This window comes from Oryx dammah, unplaced genomic scaffold (genome assembly GCF_014754425.2).
Source record: "Oryx dammah isolate SB20612 unplaced genomic scaffold, SCBI_Odam_1.1 HiC_scaffold_25, whole genome shotgun sequence".
Classification (NCBI taxonomy): Eukaryota; Metazoa; Chordata; class Mammalia; order Artiodactyla; family Bovidae; genus Oryx; species Oryx dammah.
The window spans coordinates 4206022-4233818 of NW_024070209.1; the positions used below are offsets into that span (position 1 = coordinate 4206022).

Genomic DNA, 27797 nt, shown 5'->3' on the forward strand with positions numbered 1-27797 from the left:
TTAAAGTGCTGTAAATGGATAATAGGTGTGTGTTCCACTTTATATCTCTAGCACTTTAGAGCAATGTAGGTTGTTTTTGGAAAATTAGTTTTAGCATACTGATTAATCTTATCTTGTTCAAAATTTAGAGCTCTGATACTGCTTCTGTGAACCATCCTAGCATTTATTAAGTACCCACTTACATTTTCAGATGGTTAGAGATGGAAAAACACAAAAACTGGATCCCAGTATTATATTTGGTGAAACAAAGCAAAGGTACACAAAGTGGGAACCTAGCTAAATACAATTTCAGTCATTCAACATATATTTAAAGACTACCTATGACGTACAAAGGACTGTTTTGAGTAGGAGAAGCCTGGGGATAAAAATTAAAATGGGTGAAACTATATTCCCTTCCTTAAAATATTCAAAAATATTCAAATATTAGAAAATGAAAACAAGTACACAAATAGGTATGATACATTATGTGATAAATACCTGAAAAGATAAACATTTTAATGGGAGGTCAGAGAAGGGCAAACTAATTTAGGGCTAATGGGATTAGAGAAGATTTCAAAAGCCTTCCAGCTACTGATCTGTTTCTCACCTTCTCTCTTAAATAAAAGAGAACAAAAACTTTAATGTTTATGTATTTTAATTTTTATCAAAATCACAAAAGATTCAGATAGTTCCCCAAGGTTATTAAGAAGAGACTCCAGCCAGCCTCATTTCCATCCCTGCATTTTTCCCTCCAAGAGGCAACCAGTTTTAACTCTTTTAGCTGATTGCTTCTTTTTTAAAAAATAATATACTTACATCACTATTTCTTGGCTTTACAGTTTTAGGTGTTAGCATTAACTTACCACTACAAAAGAGAATTTGTTTTATTTATTTCCAAGGCCTTTATGACACATTGCTTCCTTCCCATTCCTTCACCCTCTCATTAATTAATTTTGTAATTTTGCCTAGATTTATATTTCAGTGTTTACATTATTAAGACTGTGACCTACTATTTCTAATTGAGCCATCTGGTAAACCATGACTAATCTTATCCTTCCTAAACTGCTTTTCCTTTTCCATATCTTTTCATTTGTTTGATCTCCACTACCATACCTGTCTGACATGACTGAGCGACTGAACTGAACTGAACCATACCTGCTGAGGACTAACAAATCTCTTTTTCTAGCCAAGTTTTCTCTCTTGATACTGAGGCCTACAGATTTCTTTTTTAATTCAACAACATCATAAAAACATCAACTGACTACCTACCGTATGTCCGGCATTCTACTGATACTAAACACTTTGGATGTATTGGCTCAGTTAAACCACATGATTCTATTTTTATATTCAGTTCAGTTCAGTCGCTCAGTCCTGTCTGACTCTGCAACTCCATGGACTGTAGCACGCCAGACCTCCCTGTCCATCACCAACTCCCGGAGTTTACCCAAACTCATGTCCATTGAGTCAGTGATGCCATCCAGCCATCTCATCCTGTCATCCCATTTTCCTCCTGCCCTCAATCTTTCCCAACATCAGGGTCTTTTCAAATGAGTCAGCTCGTCACATCATGTGGCCAAAGTATTGGAGTTTCAGCTTCAACATCAGTCCTTCCAATGAACACCCAGGACTGATCTCCTTTAGGATCGACTGGTTGGATCTCCTTGCAGTCCAAGGGACTCGCAAGAGTCTTCTCCAAAACCACATATCAAAAGCATCAATTCTTTGGCACTCAGCTTTCTTTGTAGCCCAACTCTTGCATCCATACATGACTACTGGAAAAACCATAGCCTTGATTGGACTGATCTTGTTGGCAAAGAAATGTCTCTGCTTTTGAATATGCTGTCTAGGTGGGTTATAACTTTCCTTCCAAGGTGTAAGCATCTTTTAATTTCATGGCTGCAGTCACCATCTGCAGGGATTTTGGAGCCCAAAAAAATAAACTCTGACACTGTTTCCACTGTTTCCCCATCTATTTGCTGTGAAGTGATGAGACCAGATGCCATGATCTTAGTTTTCTGAATGTTGAGCTTTAAGCCAACTTTTTCACTCTCCTCTTTCACTTTCATCAAAGAGCCCTTTACTTCTTCTTTGCTTTCTACCATAAGGGTGGTATCATCTGCATATCTGAGATTATTGATACTTCTCCTGGCAATCTTGATTCCAGCTTGTGCTTCTTCCAGCCCAGCGTTTCTCATGATGTACTCTGCATGTAAGTTAAATAAGCAGGGTGACAATATACAGCCTTGACGTACTCCTTTCCTATTTGGAACCAGTCTGTTGTTGCATGTCCAGTTCTAACTGTTGCATGCTGACCTGCATACAGGTTTCTCAAGGGGCAGGTCAGGTGGTCTGGTATTCCTATCTCTTTCAGAATTTTCCACAGTTTGTTGTGATCCACACAGTCAAAGGCTTTGGTATAGTCAATAAAGCAGAAATAGATGTTTTTTCCTGGAATTCTCTTGCTTTTTTGATGATCCAGTGAATGTTGGGAACTTGATCTCTGGTTCCTCTGCCTTTTCTAAAACCAGCTTGAATATCTGGAAGTTCATGGTTCACGTATTGCTGAAGCCTGGCTTGGAGAATTTTGAGCATTATTTTACTAGCTTATGAGATGAATGCAATTGTGTGGTAGTTTGAGCATTCTTTGGCACTGACTTTCTTTGGGATTGGAATGAAAACTGAGATTAGGTACTATTATAAATACACTTTTTACAGATATGGAAAATAAAGTATAAAAAGTGCTAACTTGCCCAACTACACAGTTATGTAAAGTCAAGCAGTGGGACTCAAGCTCTATGACCATAACCACCTAAAATTCAACCTCTTTCAGTAAACATATGTTAACTGGAAGCTACCTTTAGCCAGGCATGGTTTGTACCATGACAACTAAATCAAATTATTCTTGCCTTTATGGAGCTCACAGTCTGATGGCATGACACATAAACAAGAATGCAACGGAGCACATGCATTCTTTAGTGCATTAATAGTAAATAGAATAATACATAGAAATCAGACCACAAATAAAGACTTTCACTTTTAGAAACAAATATTTACTAAACACATATCGGTGCCAGGCTCTGTACTTGGTGTTGAGGACACAGTGTTAAGACAAGAATTTTCCAGGCTGGGAGGGGAATAGGAAAGAGAAAAAGGAGTGATTCAGAGTGCATGTGCAAAGGCCAAGAGATAAAAGAGCACAAAATGCACAAACTGTTACCGAAAGCAATTGAGAAAAACTGTAATACATGATGTTAAGTGGGGGATGGCAAGGTATGATGTTGAAGAGATTAAAAAACCCAACAAATCAGAGAGGTCTGTATAAAATGTTAAAGAGCTTGGACTATAGTCTAATGATAAATCTGGTACTCATAGTATGTATGTGTGGAGAGGGAAGGGATCATATGTGTGCTTTTAAACTCTTTGATTAGTGTGGAGAATGGACTAGATGGAAGTATGACTGAAAGCATACCTGTCTTTTGTTGTTGAGTTGTAAAAATTCTTTATATAGTTTGGAGAGGACATCCTTACCAGATACATGATTTGCAAATATTTGCTCAAATTACTTGGGTTCCCCCCTTTTACTTTCTTGATACTGTCCTTTGATGGAGAGGTTTTTAAATTCTGATTAAGTCCAATTTATCTGTATTTGGTGTTGTTCACCAATTTAAGAAACCACCACAAAATACAAAGTCATGAAGATTTGTTTCAATATTTTCTTCAAAGGGTTCTATAACTTCAGCACTTGCAATTCCATATGAGTTTTAGGATTTACTTTTCCATTTCTGCAAAAATAACAGGTTTTGGGAAATATTTCTTCTTAAGGATATTAAGTCTTCCAATCCATGAATGCAGGATGTCTTTCCACTTATCTAGGTCTTAATTTCTTTCATTAATGTTGCAAAGTAGGAAGTGACCTTTAGGTTGACTGTGTGGAGTGAGAAGGAAAGGGAGTGACCTGGGATGGCATTTGGACTTTCAGGTGTCTGTCACACTGGCTGATGTGGCATTCCACCGTGGGAAACCAGGGTAGAGACTGATAGGAGGAAACATTGCTGAGTTGAGTTTAGGCGTATTCAGACTCAGTGCCTATGAGACCAGATATTTAATCTTTTTTTAAGATGGCATCACTGACTCAATGGACGTTGAGTTTGAGTGAACTCTGGGAGTTGGTGATGGACAGGGAGGCCTGGTGTGTTGCAATTCATGGGGTCGCAAAGAGTTGGACATGACTGAGCAACTGAACTGACTAAATGAACTGACTTCAGCAAAAGTGTATGTTTTGTATTAAACATGGCATTTCAAAACTGAGAGCTCTTTTCCAGGAGACTTCTTTGTCATCAAGAAAGAATATGTTTGATATAGCTTTTGTATTGTGTATTTTATTGCATTTTTTGCATTGCATCTTTACCATATCAATAGGCTATTATATGTTTACCTCAAGCAATTAGAATCTCATTTAAAACAAAAAATGTTTTTAAATATTACCATAAGAAATCATCTTTTCTTTGAATTTTAACACGGAATACAGTTAATGTTTCCCTACCTTTGGATAGCATTGGCCCCTTTATACTCACCGTATAATTTTCCTTTTAAGTATTCTGCAATTGATGGCACAAGTCAAGTATAGTATACTTTTCATCAAGCATGGAAACATCTTCCTTTTTCTGTCATGCCCCCATCCCTCACACTGCCCTCTCTACATAAAATCTGTGTTAAGTGCAGACAACAGATTGACACTCAGTTCCTTGTCAGCCCTCTTAGGAGGTGGAGAGACTAAAATGACTGCTGTGATGACCTAGTGCTTTGCTACCTAGCAAAGGTTAATTTTGCATATTCACTGGTATATTATTTAATACTAGCAAGAACAACTTTTTGCATATTATTCTATACAACATTTATAAAAGGACATGTTTTTAATTATTCAATTTTTAAAACCAATCTATAATGACTGTCCTGAAGTAGAAGAGTAAAACTCAAGGTTTTTAAAAAAGCAAAGTAAAGTGAGTATATAGCATGAATTTATGGTGAAACAGAGTGCTAACGAATAAACAAAACCTAATCAGGTCCTGCATTACTGCAGTCATAATGAGCAGTGACTATATGAAATGAGAAACTGTCTACATCATATGAATACTATTAATGACAGGGCTTTTTTTTAAATTAAAATGGCAAGAGTACAAATAACTTGTATTAGTAAAATACAATAGTGTTCAGACTGTAATATCAACATGAAATCGAAGTCTATGGACAGAAAAGGTAAGAGATTTTGGAGACTTTGAGGCAAAAAAGGAAACATCACTAAACTTGTTACACTACATTATAGACAGCTGCCACAGGCAAAAATAAATAAATAAAATGGCAATTAAGTTGATTGCAGTATTTTAATATTTTAAAGGAAAACGTATGAAAAATACAGATTTTAAAAAATAATCTTACATTCTTGACAGAGATAGTATCACCTACCTTTCTAAAAATAGTAGGGGTAAACAATTGTAGAAAATGCATGCTAATTAATGGTACAACACTAAGGATTTAAAAACCCTGACACACACCTACTATACTGCTTTGGAGTCAGAGTATGGCCTGGAATTCATGTCAGGTTGGCTCCAAAATGGAATATGGGGTCCCAGGCCAGGAGTGGTAAACTGCACCTCTTTTGGCACAATTTGTCCGGCCATGAAAGCATAAATCACAAAGGAAAAAAAATCAGTTTTGTTAAAACACTTTGCCCTCTTTTTATAAGCTTCTTTATTTACTCCGGATAGTTAACACAACAGTTGTCAATAGTGAAGTAAGCAGATTTTACACTCACTATTACTGTATGGATAGAAAGGGCCATATACATTTTTGTTTATAAGTCATCTCAGATCACTGTGATATGGCACGGCACATGAAAACAGAGATTCAGAGGCACAACGTTAATAAATTCATTTAACATTGTCAAGCATTCAAAAGATAAATGCAATCATATAGCAAAAAAAAAAATCAGTTTGAAACTTTGACCTCTCTCAAGGATGTGAAGAATCTTTCCACGTGTCAGAAATCTCGATAGCAAAGATTCCTATAAGAGAGAAAAAAGTTATGTAGATTAATATTTTAACTCAATGATTTTATGATATATTAAAAAATGTATTCTAGTGTTCCTTTGGCAATACTTGGAAATTTTTCCCCTTAGCTTCTGTGAAGGAAGTCAGATATAATGCATTTTATCACCCAGTTTTCAGAAGCTGTGAATCATCTATATCATGCAATAATATGGACTCAACAATAAAAAAAGAAAGAAGTATTGACTTTATACAGCAACCTGGATGGGTCTCATGGGCACTGTGCTAAGAGAGAAGAATCACTCTCACAAAATTACATCCTGTGTGTGATTCCATTTACACAACACTCTCAAAAAGACAGTATTACAGAGACAGAGAAGAAAGTAGAGTTTGCTCAGGGATAGGGAGGAGGACAGGAGGAGGTCCCCATGAAAGGGTATCGTGAAGGAATGAGCTCCCTGGGGCTGATGGGACAATTCAGAACCTTGACTGCAGTGATGTTCTATGTGTGGTATGTAAAAAAAAAAAAAGAACAAAACTTCACACACACTAGCAAAAACTGAATAAGGTGTATCTGCTAGTTAGCTATACCAATGCCAATTTCATGGTTTGTAAGACACGGCCACTGGAGAAGCTGGCGGTGGATATGTGGGACTCTGCACTATTTCTGCATCTGCCTGTGAGACTAATCATTTCAAAATAAAGAGTGTTACAGCCATACAATGGAATACTATTCAGCAGTTAAAAGCAATATCCAGTAATATCTGATATATACAACAACCTGGATAAATCTTTAATATATAAATCTAATATTTTACCCAGTGGCTGGGTAAAAGTCAGCCACTGCAGACTATATACCACATGATTCCATTTATATGGCAACCTGAAAAGACAACACTATAGTAACAGTAAACAGACCAGCTGTTGGGAAAAGTAAATTAAACGCATTGACTATCGTCTAGATGATGTTGTTCAGTCACTAAGTTGTGTTCAACTCTTTTGACCCCCATGGACTGTAACCTGTCAGGCTCCTCTGTTCATGAGATTTTCCCAGACAAGAATACTGGAGTGGACTGCCATTTCCTTCTCCAGGGGATCTTTCCGACTTAGGCAGGATTGAACCTGCATCTCCTGCATTCACAGGTGGATTCTTTACTGCTGAGACACCAGGGAAGCCCATGACGAGATATTAGATGGTAGTCAAAAGGTACCATTTAAAACGAACAGCAAAAGCTTAAAATTTTTTAAAGGGATACTTTAAGGACACTACTAAAAGTATTAATAGAAAGGTAACCATTATAATAAGACACAAAACCTCCTGAATATCAAAAGAAATGGTTACAAGCAAAGAAGGATAACCAAATAGAGAAAGAATTAGAGCAAATATCACATAGTAAACAGTTATCATAACATAATATGACAGAGTTGAGACCAAATTTAACAGTTATATCAATAATGTTAAGGAGCTTAACTCACCTACTTAAAAAAAAAAGAATTTCAAAATGATTCATAAAGTCAAACTCAAATCCATACTATCTAAAGAGAGACATTTAAAATGCAGAGATTCAAAAAAAGAGATGGACAAAGATTTACCAGGCAAGTGGACCCAATAAGGAAATAGAAGTTGTAACTCTAAAACCAGACAAAGTAGACGACAAGTCCTTCCTCCTTCCAAAAAAATTAAGTGCATCAGAAAATAACACTTTGTAAAAGCCACATTCACAGTGAAGATATGACAATTCAGAATATCTATGCAACAGACAAAACAGCAAACCACCTATATAAAACAAAATTTATAGGAGATATAAGAAGAAATAAAAACATACCAATAATAGGAAATTTAAAAATGCCATTCTTAGTAAAACAAGTCAAGTGAACAAAATTAAATGACATTATAAAAGAACAAAATAAAATTTAAAAGGTAAATCTTCTGGATATATTACACTATACTCTGATAAGAAAGAATACATCTTCTCAAGTGTTCATGAACTGTTCACCAAACTTGAACATGTAGTTAAGTATAAAGAAAACATCAATAAAAAGATTAAAAAAAGAAAACATCAGTAGTTTCCATAAAATAGAAATACTACAAATAATATACATAATAACACTGAGAATTAAAAATGAAACCAAATCAAACAAAAAACTTCTCACTGAAAATTAAAAGATTTTCTATCAGATAACTCTTGGTTAAAAATGAAAATACAAAGATTAAAGAAATTCTTAAAAATAATGATCACAAAAATACTATATATCAGAATCTGTGGGATATATTTAAAGCAGTAATCATAGAAAAATTCATAACCCTGAACATCTACATTGATAAAAGTTAAAGAATGGTAATAAAGGAATTACATTTCTAACTCAAAAACCTAGGGGAAAAAAAAATCAACAAAGTAAATGAAAAAATAGCACAAGGAATGAACTAATATAAATAAAAACAGAGAAAGAAAATAGATTAAATCATTAAATCAAATACTGGTTCTTTGAAGCAATGAACTAAGTAAACAAACCGCAGGCTAAGGTAATCAACAGACAAAAGGGAGAAGCACAAATACACAAATAAGAAATGGCAACAGGATATAACTATTGACACAGAAGAAATTTAAAAGTTCATAAGATATTGCATTGGTTACTTCTATGCAAATAAAGCTGAAAACCTAGAGTTAAAAGCCTGGATAATTTTTAGACAAACACATATAGCTTAAAAAGACTAATTTCCAAAGAAGAAATAGAAAAAGTTACCAAGGAAGTACACCCCACAAAAAAAAGAGCCAAGGCTCTTCAGAAATCAGATAATCCCCAACTGTATAACTTGTTTCAAACTACAGTAAACAAAAACTTCCAAATTATTTTTTAGAAGCAGATAAAACACTGATATTTAAACTTAATAGAAGCATAGGTCAATATCAGTTATGAATATTGATATACAAATCTAAAATATATAAAATATTACCAAACACTATGAAAATAATAGACTATGACCAATTTCTCATTTATGTCAGAAATTCAAACATGGTTCAGTAGTTGAAAAATCAATTAATATATCTACATATTAATAATTCTAAAGAGAAAAACCATATCTTCATAGATGCTAAAAAAATCCTTGACAAAAAGTTTCCTAATTTAAAAAATCTTGAAAAAAATAGGAATAAGTGGTATTTCCTTAATACCATAAAATACATAAACCTGAATCATAAAACTAGTATCTTAATTAACAAGAAAAAAAAAACAAAAAGAGGCATTCCTACTACAGGTCAGAATTAAAACAGGAATTCCACTTTTGCCACAACTATCTGTCATTATTCTGATGATACTAACGAATGCTATTAACCAGGGAATATAATTCAAGAGATAAAAATAGGAAAAGAAGAAATAAATATCTCTTTCTGCAGATGACATGACAGTATACCTAGAAACCCCTAAAGAATTAATAATGAAATTTAATGAAATAAAAGAATTTAGCAAGATAACATGCTAAAAAATTAACATGCAAAAGTAGCATCATTTGAAGATATAATATATGGAGGAAACTCCATTTACAATAGTAACAAAAAAGTAATAAAATATTCAAGAGTTAATTTTACAAGAAATATTCAAAACCTATATAAAGAAAAACTACAAGTCATTCCTTAAAGAGACAAAGCAAAATTTGAACAATGGAAAGACATCTCTTCTTCTTGGTTAGGACATCTCAGCATAATAAAGAAAAAAGAAAAATGAAAGCAAATTGAAACAAATGAATCTACTGTTATTTTAAATGTGTACCATTACCACAGTGAGAGTGAAAAAAAATAATCCAAGTAATTTATGAATATAGTATCTGACTATATGCCCTCAAGACATTGGAAAGGTCATGTATGGGACAGGAAGAACTGTAAATAGATTTTGAACTTTTTTCTAAGTTGGCCTGTTTATTGTAGTGACATAGATGAAGAAATCTTGAAAGTACTTTAGATAGACTCTGGGATTGAGTGAAGGAATAACTGTGTTACCGTTGTTGAGTGAATATTTTAATGTTGACCAGGCCTCTCACTGGAGAAAAAAAGGGTATCATACAAATACAGAAAGGAAGGAGGCAAGGGAGAAACCTATGAGGATGGTTCCAACTGGAAGTACTGGTTATTGTTTAAAAATGTTTGTTGCAGGGAGTGGGCGGGTGGGAGGAAGGCAAGAGAAAAAGACAGGGAGGAGAAAGTACAGGAGTATGAATGCGTGAGACAGCTCATACTGCCTCATAAACACAGAAAAAGTAAACGGAGTAAAATTTTTATAACAGTGAGTAGGGATAAAAGGTGTACAGATGTTCTTTGCATTGTTTTATTTTTAACTTCTTGTAAGTTTGAAATTATTTCTAAATAAAAATGTTTTTACAAAATTTATAACATTTAGGAATATAGCTAAAATATTTTCCTTTGAAAAATTAGCCTATTACTTTCCTAGAGTGTATGTATTTTTGGTGCTACAATAATTAGCCAATAGTTTGTTAATGAAAGTATATAAAAATGTATGTTACAGAAATTAAAGAAAATCAGATTTTTAAAATGTAATTTATGTAAACTTTAGATAAAATAGACATCTTTCTTTAACGTATTTATATGACACTAATAATCAAAATACTTTTTTAAAATGTCAACATATCCAATTATGTAATGATGTTTTAAATAGTACTATTAATGGTAGATGGTACTGAGTTTTCTTACTCCCTCAAATATTCAGTGCTTACTGCTATATGGTTCTCCAAAGAATGGATCCTTAAACCACTTACTCTTCTAATGATCGATCTAGGCCTCGGTCAGGAGATCGATGGTGAGTACGTTCTGGTGAGTGACATTTTGTATTTGGCTTTATTGTGGAACTCAAATGATAAGCATTACTTGAGTAATTCTGGCGGCGGAGTTCTTGCACAGCCCTCTCCCTAAAGCAAAACAGGGACACTTTAATTGAACTTTTATATCCAGCAACATTACTAACTGTTGTAAAACTGCAGTTCAAATCATACTTTAAAATCTAATCACCATGAAATAACCAAAGTCTGTTGTTATCCCAGAAACAGTGCTTTCTAGGCTGCTGAACTTACCTTTCAAAGCGCTCCGTCCCTAGCTGTCTCTTTGTAATGTCCAAGTCAGCTTCCAGTTGCGTCACGACGTTCCTGAACTGGGCCACGTCCCTACTCTGGATGGCCCTGTGTAGAGAATGTGAATGACGGTTGATTAAAGGTAGAATACCAAAGTATTCCTAGGGTACCTGAAACCATGTTGGCCATGGTTTCTCAGCTGAAGCCAAGCAACACTCTGGTTTTTACAGATGTATCGCTGCATCTAAAATACGTCAATTTCACACAAATAAATTAAAAATGCCAATTTTAGATGCAGTAAATGTGCAAAGTAGTCTACTAAAAGCCCTTTAAGCCGTCTCTGCTGCTGCTGCTGAGTTGCTTCAGTCGTGCTGACTCTGTGCGACCCCATAGACAGCTGCCCACCAGGCTCCCCCGTCCCTGGGATTCTCCAGGCAGGAACACTGGAGTGGGTTGCCATTTCCTTCTCCAATTCATGAAAGTGAAAAGTGCAAGTGAAGTCACTCAGTCGTGTCCAACTCTTCACGACACCATGGACTGCAGCCTACCAGGCTCCTCTGTCCATGGGATTTTCCAGGCAAGAGTACTGGTGTGGGGTGCCATTGCCTTCAGTCCCATTCAATTAGTTAAACTTAATTTTCCCTATTTTTAGATATGGTAATACTATTATCTACCTATATTATCAATTCACTGCAGATCATTTTTACAATTTACTTCACTATATGATGTGCATATTCCAATGCATATAACACTGGAATTCACTAACACCATGATGAATATGCAGTGGGTACACAAATGTATATCTAATTGACCAAATGCCTTATATGTGTGTGTAATGAAATGTGATATATCCAACTGTTAAAGACAAAAAATCTATTCAATTTAACAGGATCTTCCTTAGGGCTAAACAATGCCTCCAAAACCCTGATAAGCACACTACCATGAGGAAGATAATGACAGAGGTGACCGCTCTTGCCAGAACATTCTCTCTTCTCTGCTGGCTTTCAGGACTGCAATACGGACTGCTGGAGTCTAAACTCTAGAGACTAGGAACACAAGAGTTTATCAAGCTTACTAGTTCTAGGTGACACTACTCACCATCCGGTCTAAAACAGAGTGTACCCCCGTAAGGTGGGAGTTTTGGCATACTTCACTGAAGCAGTTTCCACCTAGGGCTTGAGGAAATGATCCTACAGAACTGGATCATTCTGAAGGTCCAGTCCAAAGCCCAGCTGCAGTGACTGAAAAGAGTGACTCAGTTACAGCTGCCACAACCTAAAAACAGTCTCTGAAGGAAACCACCCCTGGTTTTGCAGCCTGTGCTCAGTGAGGGGCTCCCACAAGTGGCCAATTCCTGAGGCCATGATTCCTGTCCTTCCCCACATCCCCTACTCAGACGGGAGGGCAGAGCTGAGGCTGGATGAAAAGGTGTTACAGGTGGGATGGATAAGAACAGAGGTTAAGGGTCCCCATCAGGTTTTGTGACAGGAGGCAAAGGTGATAAAATATCTACTATGCAGGCAGGGGGGCTTCCCTGGTGGGTCAGAAGGTAAAGAATCCTCTTTCAGTGCAGGAGACTGGGGTTTGATCCCTGGGTCGGGAAGATCCCCTGGAGAAGGGAATGGCAACCCACTCCAGTGTTCTTGCCTGGGAAACCCCATGGACAGAGGAGCCTGGTGGGCTATAGTCCATGAAGTCCCAAAGAGTCAGACCTGACTGAGCGACTAAGCACACGCAGCACACACACACTGGCATTTCCATCTAATCCTCCAGTGGTGTCATAAGGTGCTAACAGTACTAGGGAGTCTTTTTTTTTTTAAGTCACCATCAGTGCTCTGGGGGAAGTCTCCAGCATTCAGTGGACGCAGTAGTGCTTCCATGTACCCAGTACTCAGGGAAATACCATGTGACAAATGAAAAGACTGGGTAGCAATACCAAGCAGGCCCATAAATAGAAAAATCCTTCTGGTTTCAGAAGTGCTTTTTTTTTCTAATCTGGTTATAATATTTCCCAAAGGCAATATGTTCAGTTCAGTTCAGTAGCTCAGTCGTGCCCAACTCTTTGTGACCCCATGAATCGCAGCACGCCAGGCCTCCCTGTTCATCACCATCTCCCGGAGTTCACTCAAACTTACGTCCATTGAGTCGGTGATATCATCCAGCCATCTCATCCTCGGTCGTCCCCTTCTCCTCCTGCCCCCAATCCCTCCCAGCATCAGAGTCTTTTCCAATGAGTCAACTCTTCGCATGAGGTGGCCAAAGTTTTGGAGTTTCAGCTTTAGCATCGTTCCTTCCAAGGAACACCCAGGGCTGATCTCCTTTAGAATGGACTAGTTGGATTTCCTTGCAGTCCAAGGGACTCTCCAGAGTCTTCTCCAACACCACAGTTCAAAAGCATCAGTTCTTCAGCACTCAGCTTTCTTCACAGTCCAGCTCTCACATCCATTGATGACCACTGGAAAAACCATAGCCTTGACTAGACGGACCTTGGTTGCCAAAGTAATGTCTCTGCTTTTGAATATGCTATCTAGGTTGGTCATAACTTTCCTTCCAAGGAGTAAGCGTCTTTTAATTCCATGGCTGCAATCACAATCTGCAGTGATTTTGGAACCAAAAAAATAAAGTCAGCCACTGTTTCCACTGTTTCCCCATCTATTTCCCATGAAGTGATGGGACCAGATGCCATGATCTTCGTTTTCTGAATGTTGAGCGTTAAGCCAACTTTTTCACTCTCCTCTTTCACTTTCATCAAGAGCCTTTTTAGTTCTTCACTTTCTGCCATAAGGGTGGTGTCATCTGCATATCTGAGGTTATAGATATTTCTCCCGGCAATCTTGATTCCAGCTTGTGCTTCTTCCAGCCCAGCGTTTCTCATGATGTACTCTGCATATAAGTTAAATAAGCAGGGTGACAATATACAGCCTTGACATACTCCTTTTCCTATTTGGAACCAGTTGTTGTTCCATGTCCAGTTCTAACTGTTGCTTCCTGACCTGTGTACAGATTTCTCAGGAGGTAGGTCAGGTGGTCTGGTATTCCCATCTCTCTCAGAATTTTCCACATTTTATTGTGATCCACACAGTTAAAGGCTTTGGCATAGTCAATAAAGCAGAAATAGATGTTTTTCTGGAACTCTTGCTTTTGTGATGATCCAGTGGATGTCGGCAATTTGATCTCTGGTTCCTCTGCCTTTTCTAAAACCAGCTTGAACATCAGGAAGTTCACGGTTCACATATTGCTGAAGCCTGGCTTGGAGAATTTTGAGCATTACTTTACTAGCATTTGAGATGAGTGCAATTGTGCGGTAGTTTGAGCATTCTTTGGCATTGCCTTTCTTTGGGACTGAAATGAAAACTGACCTTTTCCAGTCCTGTGGCCATTGTCGAGTTTTCCAAACTTGCTGGCATATTGAGTGCAGCTCTTTCACAGCATCATCTTTCAGGATTTGAAACAGCTCAACTGGAATTCCGTCACCTCCACTAGCTTTGTTCATAGTGATGCTTTCCAAGGCACACTTGACTTTACATTCCAGGATGTCTGGCTCTAGTTGAGTGATCACACCATCGTGATTATCCAGGTCGTGAAGATCTTTTCTGTACAGTTCTTCTGTATATTCTTGCCACCTCTTCTTAATATCTTCTGCTTCTGTTAGGTCCATACCATTTCTGTCCTTTATTGAGCCCATCTTTGCATGAAATGTTCCCTTGGTATCTCTAATTTTCTTGAAGAGATCTCTAGTATTTCCCATTCTGTTGTTTTCCTCTATTTCTTTGCATTGATCGCTGAAAAAGGCTTTCTTACCTCTTCTTGCTATTCTTTGGAACTCTGCACTCAGATACTTATTATCTTTCCTTTTCTCCTTTGCTTTTTGCCTCTCTTCTTTTCACAGCTATTTGTAAGGCCTCCCCAGACAGCCATTTTGCTTTTTTGCGTTTCTTTTCCATGGGGATGGTCTTGATCCCTGTCTCCTGTACAATGTCATGAACCTCATTCCATAGTTCATCAGGCACTCTGTCTATCAGATCTAGTCCCTTAAATCTATTTCTCACTTCCACTGTATAATCATAAGGGATTTGATTTAGGTCATACCTGAATGGTCTGGCGGTTTTCCCTACTTTCTTCAATTTAAGTCTGAATTTGGTAATAAGGAGCTCATGATCTGAGCCACAGTCAGCTCCCGGTCTTGTTTTTGCTGACTGTATAGAGTTTCTCCATCTTCAGCTGCAAAGAATATAATCAATCTGATTTTGGTGTTGACCATCTGGTGATGTCCATGTACAGTTGTTGTTGGAAGAGGGTATTTGCTATGACCAGTGTGTTCTCTTGGCAGAATTCTATTAGCCTTTGCCCTGCTTCATTCCGTATTCCCAGGGCAAATTTGCCTGTTACTCCAGCTGTTTCTTGCCTTCCTACTTTTGCATTCCAGTCCCCTATAATGAAAAGGACATCTGTTTTAGGTGTTAGTTCTAGAAGGTCTTGTAAGTCTTCATAGAACCATTCAACTTCAGCTTCTTCAGTGTTACTGGTTGGGGCACAGACTTGGATTACTGTAATATTGAATGGTTTGCCTTGGAAACGAACAGAGATCATTCTGTCATTTTTTAGACCGCATCCAAGTGCTGCATTTCAGACTCTTTTGTTGACCATGATGGCTACTCCATTTCTTCTGAGGGATTCCTGCCCACAATAGTAGATATAATGGTCATCTGAGTTAAATTCACCCATTCCAGTCCATTTTAGTTCACTGATTCCTAGAATGTCGACGTTCACTCTTGCCATCTCCTTTTTGACCACTTCCAATTTGCCTTGATTCGTGGACCTAACATTCCAGGTTCCTCTGCAATATTGCTCTTTACAGCATCGGACCTTGCTTCTATCACCAGTCACATCCACAACTGGGTATTGTTTTTGCTTTGGCTCCATCCCTTCATTCTTTCTGGAGTTATTTCTCCATTGATCTCCAGTAGCATACTGGGTACCTACTGACCTGGGGAGTTCCTCTTTCAGTATCCTATCATTTTGCCTTTTTCTACTGTCCATGGGGTTCTTAAGGCAAGAATACTGAAGTGGTTTGCCATTCCCTTCTCCAGTAAATGTTCTATTGCATCCAAAACTCCATTGGAAACAATCAACACAAAGCTGGTTACATTTAAATTTAGATGCATTAGAGACACATAATAGAAATAGGTACTAAATCTTAGACAAGTCACAACATTTTGGGTCTTCAGTTTAATTAACAGCAAACTATGACATTAAATGGTCTACATCCCAGCTTTAAAATTCCACTAACCTATAAAGTACTGAAAACTTAAGAAACTCAATTTAATGTGCTAATCAACTCACATTTTGTTTTCTGCCAAACAAAGGTGTTCTTTGAGAAGCTGAATTTCAGATTCTTTTTCCTGAAGTGCTATCTGAGACTGATATTCCTTGTCTCTATTGGCCACCAGCAAAGCTTCTAGATTCTGCATGGAGATTCTCTCATTTGTCATCTGACTCCTGAGGAGTTCTATTTCAGAACGAGCAGAATCCAACTCATTCTCCATCTGCACAATGATAGGAAGATATCTATACTTATTCCCACTTGTTCACTTAACTCATATATTATCAGAGACTCATAAAATTTCTCTGTTATGAACTGACAATCACGTTTAATTTCTAGATTTGAAATTGTGTCCTTCTTAGCAGATACATGTACACACACACAGTATCACTTCCCAACTCTCCAACAGTATCAGAAGGTTTGTTAATTTAAGAGTTATTAATCCCAAATGTCAAACAATTTCCATGTCCATCTTTGAGATTTCTTATAATATATTTTGGCAAGACTGACATGGTAGTATCTGAGACTCCTGCTTTGTCCCGAGTTGGGTGAGTTACAGATGCCTAACTTCCTGATGGAATCTCATCATACTCCACGGCTAAGAAAGATAAGGAGCAATCACACATTCCCTCTCTTGTACGGTCCGATGGAACACTTCACTTTTTGAAGGTTATCTTGAGCCTAAAATATATTCTATAAGCCAAATGCTTCTCCAAAAGGAGGGAAACCAGACATCACTATTTAGAAAAAAAAAAATCTTTATCTCATAATACACATTATAATAAATTATATATATATTTAAAAATTTAATGTAAAACTCTGAGAAAATAAAGTTTAATAAAAAATGAATTATTAGAAGAGGGGCAGGCAGGTAGGGTAAGAACTCTTTCGACTAGATGCAATTAAAAATGATGTCTGACCATAGCAAAAACAAACATATCTACAGTCATTATAAACAACCAAAATTTATGAGGAAAAAAACCAGATGAAAATAAACTCAGTAAATACTTAATATCTTACTAATAAAAGGAATATGAAATAATTCATGAGAAATATGAACTAATGATATGAACAGAAAATTTACAAAATATAGCTAGCTAATTAGTAAACATAGAGAATAATATATCTTGTATTAATAATCAAAGAAACATAACTTAAAACAAAATGGCATTTGTAATCCAAGATTTCTTCACCTTGACCCTACTGATCTTTTGTGCTGGTTAATTGTTTGGTATAGGGAGCTGCCCTGTGCCTTACAGGATGCTGAGCGGCATCCCTGGCCTCTACTTACTAGAGGTCTACAGCACCCCTCAACCCTGGTGTGACAATCAAAAATACCTCCAGACGTTGCTGAATATTCAGAGGAGAAAAACCTCTTTCAGTTGAACCAATGCTGCAGTTTATTAAATTGGCAAATGTCTTAATGCGTGTTGGTTAACACTAAAATAGGCAATGCTGGCGGAATACAAAATGGAGCATCACTTTTTTGGCAGCAGCTTCATTGGGATATAATTCACATACCATACAACTCGCCCATTTAAATGGTATAAGTCAATGGTTTTTCGTATATTGGGTTGACCAAAAAGTCTGTTTGAGTTTTTCCATAACACCTTATGGAAAAACTCAAACTCTTTGGCCAACACAGTATTAACAGAGCTATGTGATCATACCGCATTCTCACAGTTTATTGTTAGAACATTTTCATCATCCCAAAATGGAACCCAGTACACATTAGCAGTCACTCCCTTACCTCTGCCCCAGCACTAGCCCTAGGCAATAACTCATCTATTTTCTATGATCTGCTTTATTTTGAACATTTCACATAAATGGAAACATACTGTGTGTATGCATGCGTGTGTGTGTGTGTGTGGTCTTACATGACTGACTTCCTTCACTTAGTGTAATGTTTTCAAGAGTTCTCCATGTTTTAGCAGCTATCAATCCTTCATTCCTGCTGCTGCCAAATAATATTCCCTTGCATAGATATAGGAATATTTGAGTTATTTACACTTCTTAGCAATTATGAAGAAGGCTAAGGACAATTGTGTATCCATTTTTGCATGGAACGTCTTACAGAAGCCAACAAGACACATTCTCGAATGCATCATATCCTCCTAACAAGCAGTAGACTAACAAAATAAGGAATTCAACACAGTGTGATAATAACAGAAATGTAAACATAGCCAAAATGTGTTGATATTTCAATTATACTATGCAACTTTAACATACATCCTTTTAGGATTCAGGTCCCATCTATTTCTTCAGATGCATCCCAGTCACTTGTGCATGCCACACTGGCCACTGCAAATGACTTACTGCTCACTCCAGAGTTCATTTATACCTCCATACCATTGCCTAAGCTATTCCCTCATTCCTTTTGAGTTCAGTAGTACACCCTTATGAACTCCTCTCTGACACCCACGGGCCAATGGGAATTTCCTCTCTGAAACCTTGAGTATTTCTTATTAGTATCACATTCACCCCAAATTATTTGTATGTCAATACCAGGAGGTCTTTGAGGGAGGGGGACTGTACTTTTTGAGCATTATATTCACATGGCAAGCATGATGGCAGGCATCAGGCACATGGTAGATAAAATCAAATGAATTACAGTTGAAAAGAACTCAGCCAAATAGTAAATTTAACTTAACACAATATCATTAAAATTATAATTTAGCTAGATAAACCTCAACCTTGTGGTTGGTTCTTTGCTAACTGGTATGTCAGTGTGCTTTATCATTCTTTTGACTAAAAGTAAATGCAGAACACACAAAGGAAGAGTCTCTCTTATGGTCTTGAATGGTTTGGAACACAACAGAAATTAATATCCTGGACTTTAAAAATAAAATCTAAAGTTGAAAGACATACCTTTGCTGTAGCATTTTGTTTAAAAAAAAGTTTGTTTTCCTAAAATAACAAAAACTTTACAGTGATAACATTTATAAAAGAACCATTTAAAAATGTATGACATACCATTTCTATCTCCTGATCTTTAGCAACCAGCTGTCGATTAAGAAGTTCTTTGCTTGAGTCAAGTTTAATGCAAAGTTCCCTTGTAGAAGACAAATCTGCAAGGGCAGACACTTTTTCAAACTGAACCTTCTGAAGCTCCTCTTCCATCTTTACAACAGACTTATGTAAAGTAGCAATCTGGGACTTGTAAGACCGTTCTGCATTTAAGTGCTGCAATGACAAATTATTATATATTTTTTAACGTGGGAAAAACCCACAACACGGAAAACAAAGTGAGGCAAATCTTCTAATGATAGTACTTTTAGATTACAAGGAACTTTCTCTCTCTCGTTTTTTTTTTGCTTTGCCAAACAGCATGTGGGATCTTAATTCCCCAACCTGGGATCAAACCCGTACCTCCTGCAGTGGAAGGATGTAGCCTTAACCATGGGACAGGGAATGGTAAAGGACATTCCATGAAGTGGTAAAGGACAGGCAAGTCCCTATAAAGAACTATAGCTGATATAGATGGTAAGAGTATGTACAAAACATTCTGGGAAAGATAAATTCCAGTTTCAAATTTTCATATACGAAATCCATGAGTAAAGTGGTCAGCTGATCATTCTTTTTAATATACTGAGAAAACAACTTAGAAGTCTCAGCCCCAAAGCTAGTTGAGATATATATATATATATCTGTGTAGTTCTGTCTATATTTGTCACAGTTACAACTATTCTATAATATAAATATTGTTGCTATTAAAGATAAAACATTAGCCACTGTTTCATTCACTATGCCTACCTTTCCATCTTGAATGACATGCTGATATGGATCATAATATCATAAAATGAGGACTGATAACTCTCTAACATTTAGTAATACCTCTGAGGGAAATAGACTGGGTAACTATAAATTAAGGATATATCCATATTATAGAAAATGAGAGCATGTTTTAAACACTGTAATATGAGATTCAAGTTATATAAATGCTTTCAAATATTGAAGATAATTCCCCCCCTCTTTTTTTCAGAAAATGTTCTTATGTAAGTGCACTGCCACCTACAGAGAAGTATTTGCTATTATATGAGGCTAAGAGAACTAAGAGGCAAGCAAAGAAAATTTTCTGCTTTTATAAGCGTTTTCACAAGTACAACACACAAAAAATTGCTCCTGGAATAAGTTATTTGGCCAAAATACACTCCTTTCTCCTTCCCTTCCTTCCTCACTCATACAATTACTCACACATTCTTCAAACAAATTTCTATCCATCCATCCACCCTACTCATCCACCTATCCATCCATTCCATACATACTTCTTATGTATATTCTATGTTCCAACAATGTGCCTAGATGCATAGCCAATGGTAATGGTCTTTTGTTCTCATGAGGCTTCCAGAGGGGGAAGGCTTCTCATGGGGGAATCACGGTCAATAAAATAATCATAAAGATGAATATGTAAATACAGATTAGGCAAACATTTCTAGAGAAAAAAACTATAACACAGGGAAGTGACCTAGACTGAGAGAATCAGGGGAGTCAAGAAAGCCTTCTCTGAGTCAATGACACTTGAACTGAGATCTGAAAAGCAAATGGATACACAATGTGTGAGGGGAAGGTGGCTTTTCAAATTGGAGGATGCCAAGTGTGAAGCAAGAGCAGAGAAGGCTCCTTCCTATGTCTCGAGCTCAGAGACCACAGAAAAGAGTGAAAAGAGACACAGCTGAAAACACATACAACTTACAAAACAGAGCCTGGTAACCTAGGTATCAACAAAATCTAGGTCTTTACCTCCACTGAAAGATCTTACAGAGGAGGTTATTGTGATCAGTTTTATGTGTTGAAAAGAATGTATGGAATGTTTCAGGTTCTAGAAAAATTGCTGATTAAACTAAGAAGGAAAATCTTCTGGATGAAACAGAATAAAAAACTATTTTTGCAATTTATAGCTGAACTTGTAGGTAAGAAAGAGAAATTCTCACATGCCAATAACAAAGAAAATGAGTCAAGGTCAGCTGGTAACAAATGTGCCAAAGCTAGGGACAAAGTTTGAGCCTGTGAAAGTGAGAAGTTCTTAATGAACACCCTGGTGGTTCACTGTTTAGTTGCTAAGTCATGGCTGACTCTGTGACCCCATGGACTATAGCACACCAGGCTTTCCTGTCCTTTATCATCTCCTGGAGTTTGCTCAGATTCATGTCCATTGAGTCGGTGATGCTACCTAACCATCGCATCTTCTGCCACCGTCTTCTCCTTTTGCCTTCAAACTTTCCCAGCATCAGGGTCTTTTCCAATGAGTCAGCTCTGCATGAGGTGGCCAAAGGATCGGAGCTTCAGCATCAGTCCTTCCAATGAATATTCAGGGTTGACTGCCTTGAGGATTGACTGGTTTGATCTCCTTGCAGTCCAAGGGACTCTCAAGAGTCTTCTACAGCACAACAGGTTGAAAGCATCAATTCTTTAGCACTCAGCCTTCTTTATGGTCCACATCTCACATCCATACATGACTACAGGAAAAACCATAGCTTTGATTATTTGGACCTTTGTTGGAAAAGTGATGTCTTTGCTTTTTAATGTGCTGTCTAGATTTGTCACAGTTTTCCTTCCAAGGAGCAAACGTCTTTGAATTTCATGGCTGCAGTCACTGTTCACAGTGATTTTGGAACCAAATAAAATAAAATCTGCCATTGTTTCCATTTTCTCCCCCTCTATTTGTCATGAAGTGATGGGACCAGATGCCATGATCTCAGTTTTTTTTAAGTTGAGTTTTAAGTCAGCTTTTTCACTCTCCTCTTTCACCCTCATTAAGAAACTCTTTAATGTAGAACACCCTGGACTGGGCATTTAATAGAGAATCTGGAAGGGTCACACCTTAGGGGGGAGGCTAAACTAGTCTTACAGGAAAGGCTACTTAAGATTTGTCCTACCAAAGCTTAAAAACAATCTTGAAAGTATTAGTTAATATTCAAGTAATTTAAGAGTCTGCCAAAACAAATCCAACACTCTCTAAAGGAAGACAACAAAATTTAACATTCAAAAAAGTAAAATCCACAACATCCAGCATTCAGTTACAAAAAATATGTATCAGACATGTAAAGATACAGGAAAAGTGATCCACGAGCATCAAAATTAGTTAATGTAAACAGACGGAAAATGACAAAAGATGGTATTAGCAGACAAGGGCCTTAAAACAGCTATTATCTAGACAAGAGGGATTAACAGGGTCTGAATTACCCTGTTGCCAAAAACAACTAGAAAAATGAACAAAATATAGGAGAGAAAAATGAACAAAATATAGGAGGGAAAAATCTGTTTTCAGACAACAGGTAAAAGGTAGCATAGAACTATGATCTCTGGGAAGGAAAACAAATAAGGCAAACCAGATACCCCACGTCCAAAGTCAGGCCACGTCCAAGGTCAGTGAAACCCCAGTAAGACGGTAAGTGCTGGAGTGGCTGTGAGAAAATACCCCACATCCAAGGGCAAAGGAAAAGCTCCAGCAAGATGGTAGGAGGGACGAATTCACGTTTAGAATCAAACCCCATTCCCACCAGTGACACTCAGAGGGATCAAACAGACCTTGTGCACACCAGGACCCAGGGGCCCCACAGAGGCTGAGCCAGAACTGTGTCAGCATCTCCTGTGGAGGCACGAGTCAGCGGTGGTCTGCTGCAGGGACGAGGCTCTGGGTGCAGCAGACGTGGGTGTGGCATAAGCCCTCTTGGAGGAGGTCGCCGTTAACCCCACTATAGAGCTGCTAGAACTTACACAGGACTGGGAAACAGACTCTTGGAGGGCACAACAGAACCTTGTGCACCAGGACCCAGGAGAAAAGAGCAGTGACCCCACAGGAGACTGTCCTGGACTTGCCTGTGGGTGTCCAGGAGTCTCCAGTGGAGGCTTGGTCGGCGGTGGCCTGCTACAGGGTTGGGGGCACTAGGTGTAGCAGTGCACGCGTGGGATCTTTTGAGGGAGGTCGCCACTATCCTCATTACCTCCGCCATAGTTTGAAAGTGAAGTCGCTCAGTCGTGTCCGACTCTTTGCAACCCCATGGACTGTAGCCTGGCAGGATCCTCTGTCCATGGAATTCTCCAGGTAAGAATACTGGAGTGGGTTGCCATTTCGTTCTCCAGGGGATCTTCCCAACCCAGAGATTGAACCCAGGTTTCCTGCATTGCAGGCAGACGCTTTCCCCAGATAAACAGCTGTGAGGGAACATAGCTCCACCCATCAACAGAAAACTGGATTAAAGATTTACTGAGCCTGGCCCCATCCATCAGAACAAGACCCAGTTTCTCCTTCAGTCAGTCTCTCCCATCAGGAAGCTTCCATAAGCCTCTTATCCTTCTCCATCAGAGGGCAGACAGACTGAAAACCACAATCACAGAAAATGAACCAATCTAATCACATGGACCACAGCCTTGTCTAACTCAATGAAACTATGAGCCATGCCTTGTAGGACCACCTAAGATGGGCGTTCTGACAAAACATGGTCCACTGGAGAAGGCAATGGCAAACCACTTCAGTATTCTTGTCTTGAGAACCCCATGAACAGTAGGAAAAGATAAAAAGATAGGACACTGAAAAAGGAACTCCCCAGGTTGGTAGGTGCCTGATATGCTACTGGAGATCAGTGGAGAAACAACTCCAGAAAGAATGAAGAGATGGAGCCAAAGCAAAAACAATACCCAGCTGTGGATGTGACTGGTGATGGAAGCAAGGTCTGATGCTGTAAAGAGCAATATTGCATAGGAACCTGGAATGTTAGCTCCATGAATCAAGGCAAATTGGAAGTGGTCAAACAGGAGATGGCAAGGGTGAACGTCAACATTTTAGGAATCAGCGAACTAAAATGGACTGGAATGGGTGAATTTAACTCAGATGACCATTACATCTACTACTGCGGGCAGGAACCCCTTAGAAGACATGGAGTAGCCATCATAGTCAACAAAAGAGCCTGAAATGCAGTACTTGGATGCAGTCTCAAAAATGACAGAATGATCTGTTTGTTTCCAAGGCAAACCATTCAATATCATGGTAATCCAAGTCTATGCCCTGAAGAGTAATGCTGAAGAAGCTGAAGTTGAGAGGTTCTATGAAGACCTACAAGACCTTCTAGAACTAACACCACAAAAAGATGTCCTTTTCATTATAGGGGACTGGAATGTAAAAGTAGGAAGTCAAGAAACACCTGGAGTAACAGGCAAATTTGGCCTTGGAGTACAGAATGAAGTAGGGCAAAGGTTAATAGGGTTTTGCCAAGAGAATGCACTGGTCATAGTGAACACCCTTTCCAACAACACAAGAGAAGACTCTACACATAGACATCACCAGATGGTCAACACTGAAATCAGATTGATTATATTCTTTGCAGCCAAAGATGGAGAAGCTCTATACAGTCAGCAAAAACAAGACCAGGAGCTGACTGTGGCTCAGATCATGAACTCCTAATTGCCAAATTCAGACTTAAATTGAAGAAAGTAGGGAAAACCACTAGACCATTCAGGTATGACATAAATCAAATCTCTAACGATTATACAGTGGAAGCAACAAATAGATTCAAGGGACTAGATCTGATAGAGTGCCTGAAGGACTACGGATGGAGATTCATGATACTGTACAGGAGACAGGGAACAAGACCATCCCCAAGAAAAAGAAATGCAAAAAAGCAAAACGGCTCTCTGAGGAGGCCTTACAAATAGCTGTGAAAAAGAAGAAAAGCAAAAAACAAAGGACAAAAGGAAAGATATACTCATTTGAATGCAGAGTTCCAAAGAATGGCAAGGAGAGATAAGAAAGCCTTCCTCAGTGATCAGTGAAAAGAAACAGAGGAAAACAATAGAATGGGGAACACTAGAGATCCCTTCAAGAAAATCAGAGATACCAAGGGAACGTTTCATGCAAAGATGGGCTCAGTAAAGGACAGAAATTGTTTGTATGGACCTAACAGAAGCAGAAGATATTAAGAAGAGGTGGCAAGAATACAAGAACTGTACAAAAAAGAGCTTCATGACCCAGATAATCACGATGGTGTGATCACTCACCTAGAGCCAGACATCCTGGAATGTGAAGTCAAGTGGGCCTTAGGAAGCATCACTACGAACAAAGCTCATGGAGGTGATGGAATTCCAATTAAGCCATTTCAAGTCCTAAAAGATGATGCTGTGAAAGTGCTGCACTCAATAAGCCAGCAAATTTGGAAAACTCAGCAGTGGCCACAGGACTGGAAAAGGTCAGTTTTCATTTCAATCCCAAAGAAAGGCAATGGCAAAGAATGCTCAAACTACCGCTCAATTGCTGTTACCTCACACTCTAGTAAAGTAATGCTCAAATTCTCCAAGCCAGGCTTCAACAATACATGAACCATGAACTTTCAGATGTTCAAGCTGGTTTTAGAAAAAGGCAGAGGAACCAGATATCAAATTGCCAACATCCTCTGGATCATCACAAAAGCAAGAGAGTTCCCGAAAAACATCTATTTCTCTTTATTGACTATTCCAAAGTCTTTGACTATGTGAATCACCATAAACTGCAGAAAATTCTGAAAGAGATGGGAATACCAGACCACCCGACCTACCTCCTGAGAAATCTGTACACAGGTCAGGAAGCAACAGTTAGAACTGGACATAGAACAACAGACTGGTTCCAAATAGGAAAAGTGCCAGGAGCCAGCATGGGAGAGCCCACCCATGACAAGGTCATGCAGGACTCGAGGGAATCCCTGGGCCATCCAACCCATGACAAGGTCATGTGGAAGAGTCCTGATGAGCAAGGCCTCAGGACTCGACGGACCCCCTGGACTTGCTCGAGCATCTACCCCCGAACCAGAATCTGTCTGTCTTATTATTTTATGTCTTTCACCAGCTCTTCTGACATTAGCAAGAGGCTGTCTCTGACCAAAAGAGTTAACTTAGGGCTCTAGTTGATAAATCTCCTGGGCACGAAAGGAGTGTTTCAAACCCTCTGTTAGCATTCTAGCTTACTTGGCAGGTTTATCCAGACTCTTGCAACATTGTTGAGCCTATGCTTACTGCCAAGTTCTCACATCCCTTATCCATTGTGTTCCTGGGAGTGCATATAGTCAGGATGTAGAAGAAACAAGTAATAGCCTTAGCATTAGCAACATTAGACTCTGAGTTAATAAGTTCTTTCTTTGCTGTAACCTGCTGAATCTTTGCTCCATAAAAATGTAACTCTGTACTTTAAGGGTGACGTAGGCTAAGAATTTAAGAAGAAACACTTTAAGGAAAAATCATTGTTCTGGTGTTCTGGCTGACCAACCTTTATCAAAAGGAGGTCACGGAATATCAACAGGCCTCCGGAATAGAAGATGATGTACAGAAAATAAGAATTTTGCAGGAAGGAACCTGATATTGATAAAAGTTATTACTGATGGAATGTTGAGTTTATTCTGCATTTTTCACCTTGCTGTATGTATAACTCAGGGTATAAAAGCCCCGAGAAGAATAAAGTAATGGGCCTCGCTCGAACAAGCTTGGTCACCCCGTGTCTCTTTCTTTATCTCTTTATCTATCTTTCTTCATTCACCAACGTCGTCCATCCTGAGGATATCCCTGGACTCTGCTGAGGCTGGACCTCGGCAGAAAAGGAGTATGTCAAGGCTGTATATTGTCACCCTGCTTATTTAACTTATACGCAGAGTACATCATGAGAAATGCTGGGCTGGAGGAAGCACAAGCTGGAATCAAGATTGTTGGGAGAAATATCAATAACCTCAGATATGCAGATGACACCACCCTTATGGCAGAAAGTGAAGAAGAAATAAAGAGCCTCTTGATGAAAGTGAAAGAGGAGAGTGGAAAAGGTGGCTTAAAGCTCAACATTCAGAAAACAAAGATCATGGCATCTGATCCCATCACTTCATGGCAAGTAGATGGGGAAACAGTGGAAACAGTGGCTGACTTTATTATTTTTTTTTTTTTGGCTCCAAAATCACTGCAGATGGTGACTGCAGCCTTGAAATTAAAAGATGCTTACTCCTTGGAAGCAAAGTTATGACCAACCTAGATAGCATATTGAAAAGCAGAGACATTACTTTGCCAACAAAGGTCCGTCTAATCAAGGCTGTGGTTTTTCCAGTAGTCATGTATGGATGGGAGAGTTGGACTTTAAAGAAAGAAGCTGAGCACCGAAGAATTGAAGCTTTTGAACTGTGGTGTTGGAGAAGACTCTTGAGAGTTCCTTGGACTGCGAGGAGATCCAACCAGTCCTTCCTAAAGGAGATCAGTCCTGGGTGTTCACTGGAAGTATTGATGTTGAAACTGAAACTCCAATACTTTGGCCACCTGAATGCAAAGAGCTGACTCACTGGAAAAGATCTTGATGTTGGAAAAGATTGAAGGCAGGAGGAGAAGGGGATGATAGAGGATGAGATGTTTGGATGTCATCACCGACTCAATGGGC

At 38.4% G+C, this 27797-nt stretch overlaps 1 protein-coding gene across 12 annotated transcripts in view; it reads right to left on the reverse strand.

Annotated features, from left to right (window-relative positions):
* Positions 1–5341: 5341 nt before the first annotated feature.
* TSGA10 (testis specific 10) overlaps positions 5342–27797 on the reverse strand; it is a 96211-nt gene continuing 73755 nt past the window's right edge. For 11 of the 12 annotated variants that reach the window (XM_040267658.1, XM_040267656.1, XM_040267660.1 and 8 more), the window contains 5 exons: positions 19397–19606; positions 16444–16646; positions 11104–11208; positions 10792–10941; positions 5342–6040 (listed from right to left, as the gene is read on the reverse strand). In XM_040267658.1, the coding sequence (XP_040123592.1) occupies positions 6016–6040; positions 10792–10941; positions 11104–11208; positions 16444–16646; positions 19397–19606 (693 nt within the window). In that variant the 3' untranslated portion in view covers positions 5342–6015. The remainder of the gene's footprint in view (positions 6041–10791; positions 10942–11103; positions 11209–16443; positions 16647–19396; positions 19607–27797) is intronic. The other variant, XR_005725812.1, reaches the window with a different exon arrangement.